This window comes from Calidris pugnax, unplaced genomic scaffold, assembly GCF_001431845.1.
Source record: "Calidris pugnax isolate Ruff unplaced genomic scaffold, ASM143184v1 scaffold186, whole genome shotgun sequence".
Lineage (NCBI taxonomy): Eukaryota > Metazoa > Chordata > Aves > Charadriiformes > Scolopacidae > Calidris > Calidris pugnax.
The window spans coordinates 1,219,498-1,228,613 of NW_015090994.1; the positions used below are offsets into that span (position 1 = coordinate 1,219,498).

At 39.9% G+C, this 9,116-nt stretch overlaps 1 protein-coding gene across 2 annotated transcripts in view; it reads right to left on the bottom strand.

Moving 5' to 3' along the window:
- Positions 1-388: 388 nt before the first annotated feature.
- RRAS2 (related RAS viral (r-ras) oncogene homolog 2) overlaps positions 389-9,116 on the bottom strand; it is a 62,077-nt gene continuing 53,349 nt past the window's right edge. For both annotated transcript variants that reach the window (XM_014954845.1, XM_014954846.1), the window contains 2 exons: positions 2,322-2,440; positions 389-1,866 (listed from right to left, as the gene is read on the bottom strand). In XM_014954845.1, coding sequence (XP_014810331.1) covers positions 1,779-1,866; positions 2,322-2,440 — 207 coding nt within the window. In that variant the 3' untranslated portion in view covers positions 389-1,778. The remainder of the gene's footprint in view (positions 1,867-2,321; positions 2,441-9,116) is intronic.

Sequence of the window (9,116 nt, forward strand, 5' to 3'; positions counted from 1 at the left end):
CCACTCCCTCAAAGAGAGTATTACACAACCTAAACTCAATAATGTAAAAAATCTTAAATTTCTCTGTAACTTCTAGGTGTGATGCTTTCCTGCAGTAAAGGTAACTGGCACTTCTTTAAGCACTCTTGTCTCAGCAGATTTGTGGCAGAGCACCGGACAGCGAGCACAGCCTGAAAACACAAAAGGATCATTGACTGCACCACTGACTACATACTGTAAGTCAAAACAAACAGCAGGTTTTATCATCTACCATGATTTAAGTTAAAATTCTTTACTTCCAAGCTTTCCAGACATACATATGTATCTCCTAACCAGATTCCATCATCCCCTTCTCCCCCCCACCCACAAAAAATTCAGGTTGTGGAAGAGATTCAGAAAGAGGCTGAAATATGCTTACCCCCAGTAATGGTTAGATCATCTTTAATTCTAGCACCTGAAGTTATACAAGGGTTTGCTTAATAATCAAGTTTCAAAGAACTGTTGGACACATTCAGTAAGGTGACAACTGTGCAATACCACTCAGTATTTCAATATCAGGGAACATACTCTTGAATTGTTTAAACACAATCCACAGAACTCAAAATTAAACAACCATCCACAGTTTAACTAAACAATCAGTTAAAAGTCTTACAGTTTAATAATTCACATGATAGTCAGTCTTTAGTAAGGGATACTGAAATTCATTAAAACACAACACTAGATTTTACTCTATGGGTGTGTTGGGCAGGCACATAATTGGCCATTCTTGGGTGTAACCGGAAGAGTAAGGAGAAGTTTACCACAGTTTGGCAAATCCCACATTTTGTCAGTTAAAAGTGAACTGTGAGAATTAAATACTCATCTTTACATATACACAAGTTATGCTGTGAAAGCATATTTGCTTACAAACATATAAAAATACTTGTTAACTAGTTTGATAAGAAAATAATGTATAAAAGTATATAGCAAAAACATTTAATCATCTCTGACAATGGAAAGATCAAATTCATTTTTATATCACATGAAACAAAAACAGCTACAATTTTAGGTTTCCTTAATCCCTTACCCAGAAATACAAAGGAAGACACAATTTGTTTCCAAACAAATGATGTGAAATTTCTTAATAAGCTGAAATGCCTCAATCCAGAATGAGCTCAGGTATTTGGCCATATCCTAATAGTAGTAGTAATTATCCTGTAGCTATTCTGGATTCATAAAATAAATACAGTAGAATGTTTTGGCCACTGAAATAAAACTGCAGCATAAATGAGAGATGAAAATCTTTGCTGACAATGAAATTCAGTGTAGGTTTCTTAAGGCTAGCTGAATACTCACGTCTAATTTAACTGAGGGCAAAAAAAGCCAATCCACCCCTTTTTTAAAAGTATTCTCTGTACTTCAATATAGGTCTTTGTAATAGCTAATGAAACGGCAGAAGTAAAAATAAATTAAATTCACAAGAGACAACTTATGCATGACTTCAACACCTTGTCCTACACGGTTTTGTTTCATCTCCTTTGCGAATAAAACTCCACAAGGTGCAAGCTCTTAAAGGGAGAGAAGGAAGGAACTGTGGTATTAAAAAGAAGCAGCCTTAGTGTTTTGTTTTGAAGTCTGCCCCAGGATGACTGAGTCTTCTTCAGGAACTATTCTGCCAGCTTCTTGGACTAAGGCTATTCTGGTGACCACTTTTAGGACATGCACATATAAGGCTAGACCAATACCAGAAGTGATGTAAAACGATGGAAAGAAAAAAAAAAATAAAAATCTGGCAGTTGATAGCTTGGTTCTTGGGATTCTCAGAAAATAACACAATGGCAGCCTTTCTTGTCTTTTTCTTTCCGTGTTGGCTCTGGTGAAGGAGGGCACTCTTGTTCTTGAAATTTCCTGGAAATAGATATTTCAAATTAAATTTCACATAATTTTTTTCAGTTAAATAAATACTGTATTTAAAATTACTGGTTTTACACTTTATTATAGAGGATGGACTTACTTTTGACACTCAAACTACTGATTAAATGAGTGATAATTTTTTAGGGGTTGCTTTTTTTTTAAGAAACATTATTTTTTACAAAAGGCCAATTTCAGATTTACTTTAACAGGCTTACTTACTGGGTGATCAATAAAATTTGAGAGATTAAGGTGAATAAGTTCTCTTTCAAATACATATTACATTAAAGTAAACATTTTTTCCCAATATGCAGTGATATTTTATAATGGAGAACACCCGTTGAAGTTTACGGGTAGCAGCAGGTAGAATTCTCTCAGCAATCTCCTATTACATTTGCTAAAACTATCCATTAATGTAGGGGCATGAATTATCTGGTCTTCAGTTATCATACCTTATAACTCTGACAAGTTCATGAAAAGCTTGGTCTACATTCAATCTGATTTTTGCAGAGGCTTCCATGTATGTTACTTTAAGTTGCCGTGCTAGCTGCTGACCTTCCTCTTGTGTCACCTGGAACAGACATCAACCATTAAGCTGAAGGCTTCTGCAGGCACATTCATATCAGCAGACACTACAAATACATGTTAAGGGTCTATTTTCCTCAAACAATAATGCTTATTTGGCCACAGAATGGTTTCCACACTGTCCACACAATACAACTAGGAAACAAATCCATGTAATACAGCTTCTCAAATGCAACTGAAGATGGCTTTTTAAAAATTTCTGCGATAGACAAAGACTCTAAAGAATATCCCTCACTGCAGCTGCCTTGTCTTCACATCATTTCTGCATAGCAAGACTGAGTTTTCCTTCACAAGCAGGCAGGAGTTCCCCGTTCCCCCTCAAAATGTTTCAGTCAACGTCTGCTGGACTACTAACAGAACTGTGAATACTATTGATAAATTCACCTTCTTCCTGCCCCAGCTATATCTAGAGAAAAAAAAGAAATTTGGATTATTACTTTTAAAACAAGAACTGACACTTAGCTTCTGAATCTTTCTAAAACTAATTTTTTTTGAAAATATATTTAGTTTTAAGTGCAGCTTCAATTATAGAAGACCTACAAAACCCATGAAGACTTGACTACCCACAGATATTAAAGAAACCCTGTCTACTTCTTGACTCCCTGAGACAACAGGGGAAGGGAGATGATAATGAGGGAGGAAATCATGAGTGTCATAAAGAATTGGTATGAAATTCAGAGTGATGAAGCAGCAGGCAGGAAGCTAGGGGACCGTTATAGGAAGGAGGAGTAAGTTGGTCACAGGGCAAAACCAAAGGAGATGGCTGCATGTTTTGGGATGAAGTAGCAAGCAGTGAGGTCGGGCAACAGAAGGCCACCCCGAGCAATGCAAGGGAAGGTCACCCACAGGGCCGGGGAGGAAAGGACAGCTCTCAGTGATAAAGGAAGTCACACACATCTTGCTAAGACAGCAGCTAGTGGAAGAAGTGTCAAAGATTACACAGCTTTCACACAAAAACATGAAACCAGCACATAGAGGACCGATATGAGAACACCAAAAAAAAAATAATTAGGGTTTCTTTTTAATTTAGCATTGAAAAGGCACTCAGATATTCACTTAAATTAAGAAGCTACACAGAAATGGAAATAGATGGGAATAGAAAAGCACCACTGGGAGCATTTGTAAGATCTAGAAGTACTTTGAGCTTGCAAAATACTTTCCTAACAGCTACACACACTGTTTGAGAGCCTTTAGGCACAGCATCTCAACATGTTTGATTCCCCTGTCCTTAGCACCCTCACTGGTATTGTATCCATATATTTGCTGCTGCACTGAAGGCTGATCCCACTAAACTCTCATGAAACTCTACGAGGAGCCCCCAGCACCTTGTGCCATTAGCTAGAGTAACTCTGGATGCATCTGCTGATCCCAAACACTCACAGAAACTCTACATTTATTTCTGTATTATCACCATCTGCTGAAGCCAAAACCATCCCAAAACCAACTGCATTTTTAACTGCAGGGCACAAAGTGAGATTGACCAGATCCTTCAGTCCCCCACTGGTGTCTGAAAACTGGACGATATTATGGATTTTTGCTCCAGTAGCTAAAACAAACCCACTTACACCTTCCAGTCCCAGATGTTGAAATATCCTTATTCCAAAGCTTGTGAAGACTACAGTTTAAGAAATATTCATAGCTGTCTTCTAGTATGTCGATGACATTGCAGAACCCCCCAAAGTTTGGATTAGGATCTCCAGACACTTTTATGCACCTCTGCCTCATTCACCAGAAAAAAAAAACAAGTATGGATACGGCAGCTTTTGCAAATGAACTCCCTTTACTTTTCTTCATCCCAGTATAGTCAACTGTAGCCCTAGAAAGTGACAGACTGAGGTCTAATAAAAATAAGTAACTGGGAAGGAATGTATAGACCTGAAGAGAAACTGAATCCAGTCTTTAAACGTACATGGTTACTACTTTCTTCATTATTGTGTCTAAAGTACATGAGAAGTAAAAGTCAAACCAACACTGTAATAAAGATAAGCTACACTTCCATAGTATTCTGCATTTAAGAAATTATAGATGCAACATTAAAGCCCTTACTGTATTTCCTAGAAGACCTGTAATTGCTTAACTCCAAATAAATCTTTTTGTCAGTCCTACAAGTATATTGTCAAGTAGCTTGTGATCAATTTCAGTGACCTTAACAAAGTCAGTTTAAAAAAACAAAAACTTGATTTTTGGCACACTGTGGAAGCATTTGCAGTGCCCAAGCTCTAAATTAGAGGCCAGAGCATACTAGTTCCACTTTCATAGCTGAGGGAAATGTAGTAAGTGCAATCACAGAAATACTTGAAAACAAAAACATGAGTTTACATCTTTATGTTTTCCCTTCCTTCTGAAATATGACAAACTTGTGTCACAACAGACTTCTCAGTGGGGAGAGCTTAAAGGTCACAGCGAAATAAAAACTTCATTATTTTTTTTAAAGAACACTGTATTTTATTTTGATGGAAGTAAAGAGAAACTGATTTTCTGGCAGTAATTGTGTATGTATGTGTGTACACACATGTTGATTTGACAGTGAAAACACCTTGGTTTTGGTAAGCTTAAGCCCCATTATGAATTAATTACAATGCTTATTCTTTGATTTAGGATGTTGTACTGTTTGTTTTTGAATGTCATTCATTCACACTGTTCAGTATTTGGTAAAAGTTTTCCAAATTAAACACCACTCTAGAAGATGTAAGTGAGCAAGTCAAACATGGAAAAGCTTCTTCTCCAACTCGCTAAGTAACAGTTGTCATACTGTTAGTTTCCATCTGAGTATCTGCACAAGAATCCTGTGAACAACTCTCACACAGACCTCCCTCTTCACTATTACATTTGTGAACTGTCATAAATATATTAATTTCTGAAGTTTCTATTCTTTCCTCCACCTAAAGAAACCTTATAAGGCTGCCTAACCTAACACTGCATCTGTATTTTGCCTCGATACTTACACAGACTGAGAACCACATTAAACTTGTATAAGCAGGTAATAGTTAAATGCTTCCTCAAGTTTGAGAGGAATTCATTTTTACTTCCTTGAGGTCACCCTATAGTGCTCCCTGGGCAGAAACATTGCCCAGTCCTGCAGAGAGCTCCATCACTCCTGAAGACAGAATCACAGAATCTTCTAGGTTGGAAGGGACCTTAAAGATCATCTTGTCCAACCGTCAACCTGACTGACAAAAATAGACACCCACACAACAAACAAGGAGCATCACCATCACTAAACCAGTTCCTGCAGAGAGCTCCAATCACTCCTGAAGACTGCATCCATCATCCTGATGTTCTGCCCCACCACCCCACCCACAAGTGCTGCTCATTCATGGTTACAGTGGGCTACCATAATGCTTTCCTGGAGGGGTAGTTCACTGTCCACTTACTCTATTTTGTCCATCTTCTCATATAAAAGGACACTTTGGTACACACAAACTGATATTCAAATAGATTGACTTGCTGTATTCAAATAATCAGCAATAAGGCATCTGATGCAATATCTATAAAGCTCAAGATCAAGCAAGCCATGAGAAGACTGCAACCATCATCCTGATGTTCTGCCTCGCCACCCCACCCACAAGTGCTGTTCATTCATGCTTACAGTGGGCTACCATAATGCTTTCCTGGAGGGGTGGTTCACTGTCCACTTACTCTATTTTGTCTATCTTCTCATAAAAAAGGACACTTTGGTACACACAAACTGATATTCAAGTAGATTGACTTGCTGTATTCAAATAATCAGCAATAAGGCATCTGATGCAATATCTATAAAGCTCAAGATCAGGCAAGCCATGAGAAGACCTGAAGCTACAATCCATCACTGTACATGACCATAAAATCTACTACCTCAAGAGGTTACTGTCACACTTTTTTACAGAGTTTATAATAGCCAAGGCAGCAAAACCAAAATGTTAATGGCATTCAGGTTCCTGTTGCACTTTGGATTTTCCTTGAAACTCTGCCATCTGGGGAACGATCAGACTTGATCCAGTTTAAGCTAGCAGTTACCTACAAAACGTCACATGTATCCTGCACTGACAAGTCTGCTCCTCCATCAGGAGTGGTTATTACCAAAACATCCGATGTTCTACTGAATTGTCTGACTGTAGAAACATCCAGTGTTTAATTGTACAAAATTAATTCACTTAAGAGAAAGACTGCTACACAGCATTTAGTTTAAGGAAAGAATAATGAGATAAGGTCCTTCAGCTTTGGTTTCAGTTACCAACCTAGGACTGATCGGGGAATCTGGAAACAGGGGTAACTATTTGTTGCCATACAAGGACATTCTAAAGATTAATGCTTGCTCCCTTGAATAACTAATTTTTCTTTGTCAACTTAAGTGAGGACTTTGCCTACCATACCACAAAGGAGAGAAAAATCACAAGCAGCGTGCTTAACTGCAGCTAGCTATACAAATTGCTACTTCAAACCTCCTATTTCACCTCTCTTCCAAAAAACCACCTGCGAGTTGACCTATAGCATATTACATCACCACCACTTTGGGCTACACCTTTGGTACCCTCCTAACACTTCATCAAGATCACACTAATGTCTGTGTAATTCTGCTGTACAGCAAGAAACAGCTGGCACCATACGAGGATTATTAGCTACGCATCGTTTGCTTCCAAACTTATGGCATCATAACGCTAGTACTGTGTTCAACTACAAAATACAGTTGCTTGCATAAAGGTGTGGTCAGACCCTCGAGACATCCCAAACTTTTGTACATATACTCTTCTGGTCTCCAGTGCTAAGTCTGTTACTAGTACTGTGTACTGTGTTCAACTACAAAATACAGTTGCTTGCATAAAGGTGTGGTCAGACCCTCGAGACATCCCAAACTTTTGTACATATACTCTTCTGGTCTCCAGTGCTAAGTCTGTTGAGTATTGTTTGCTGAGCGAAACACACACTAAATGACTTTAACTTAGTTTTATGCTCTCAGAGGTAGCACGTGTTCTCGATTATTCCACCCGTTTGCCTCGTCTCTTTCAGAAACAGGCAGCAGATGCCTAGTACAAGTAATTTTGCTCTAAAAACTCATACCCAGCTTCCTGAATTTCTAAAAACGTTACTTAAATTCTGAAGCTGAAAAATGTACGTTTGTGATTAAACAAGTTAAGAGAGCAAGAGACTTCTTGTAGAACTGCCGGGTAAGTAAAAGGACTGAGTGCAATGCTCTAGCCTGGCTGAAGCGAGGTTTGACACACTGGCAGACTGAAAATGCAAGATGACAGATTTGTGATTAAACAAGTTGAGAGAGCAAGAGACTTCTTGTAGAAGGCAAGTAAAAGGACTGAGTGTGATGCTCTAGCCTGGCTGAAGTGAGGTTTGACACACTGGCAGACTGAAAATGCAAGATGACAGACTAGCACTTCTCATGTTTTTTTTGCCCCAAACTACAGCCTGGGGACACCCTGCACTGCCCACTCACTCCAGCACTCCTAACAGAGGTAAGGGAGAACCCCCACCTTTTCCCCCCGACCCCCCATCAGGGTTGCCTGTGCAGCAAACCTGCAGCCAGAGAGGAAGACCTTGCTTGTCAGACTGAAGTCATTCTGTGTTTGGGGAAACGTGGCATCAGGACTTTTTTTCAGCCAGATCAGCAAGTTGGTCCAGTTGGATGGACCATCCCACTGAAGGGATGCCCGCATCGAGAGTTCACATGATGGAGCAGGAACAACCCCACCACCCACCAGAGCAGAGGCTCTGGCTTGCATTTAACCTCCAGCTGATAACATCTCACTGCTCAAGGCTGCCAAAAGGCGAGGTCTCACTTTCTTCCCCCCAACCCCAACTCCTCCCTGCTCCGCTCAGGGCCGCAGTCCCACCCCTTCCCATGCTCACAGCACTGGCACTCGGTCTTTCTGCCAGTTGATTTAACTCACACAGGTCCCAGAAAGCCATTCCAGCTCCTCTGTTTTTTCCTCCCCATCTAGAGAGATGATTCAACTCAAAGTGGTTCAAGTGAGAGTTATGGCCAGCAAAGGAAAGAGTGGGAATGTGAAGTCAAAAGGGAGAGGAGCCTCTCCCTTCTGGGGACCAATTACATCAGCTGAGCATCCCCAAACCATTCCTTCAGACTGACTTAAGGCCAACTGACACACACCACGTCATGGGGAAGGGGCAGGGAAGAGTTAAGAACACATAAACTAGCTGTTTCAGCAAACCCAGAAGTGCTATTTCAGCTACAGCTGTCGGAGCGCCAACCTAGGGTGGAAGTCACAAATCCACCAATTTGCATGTAAATTGTGTGAGTGATAGCACCAAAAGTTACACTCGTCAGCATCTGATCAATTAGGGCAATTAATATAGCCATAAAAAGCAAAAAAGAGCTTTTGGGGACATATGCTTTTATTTGTGTTCAGCTATAAGCAGCAAAACTGCAAAGTTAAGCAATTTGAAAACAGCTGCTTTGAGCTGGAATATGTAGCAGTCCATTTGCATCTGAAAAAGCAGCTAGGAGTCAGGTAGGGAGGGACAGCAGGAGAACAGCTGAACACCTCCTTTAAGGGAGAAACAGATGCGGTGTAGTAACATATCAGGTAAGGAGGGACAGCAGGAGAACAGCTCAACACCTCCTCCTCTAAGGGAGAAACAGATGCGGTGTAGTAACATCAGAAGGGTGGAGGAGAGAAAACAAAGTTCATAACTGTTTCTAGAAATGGATC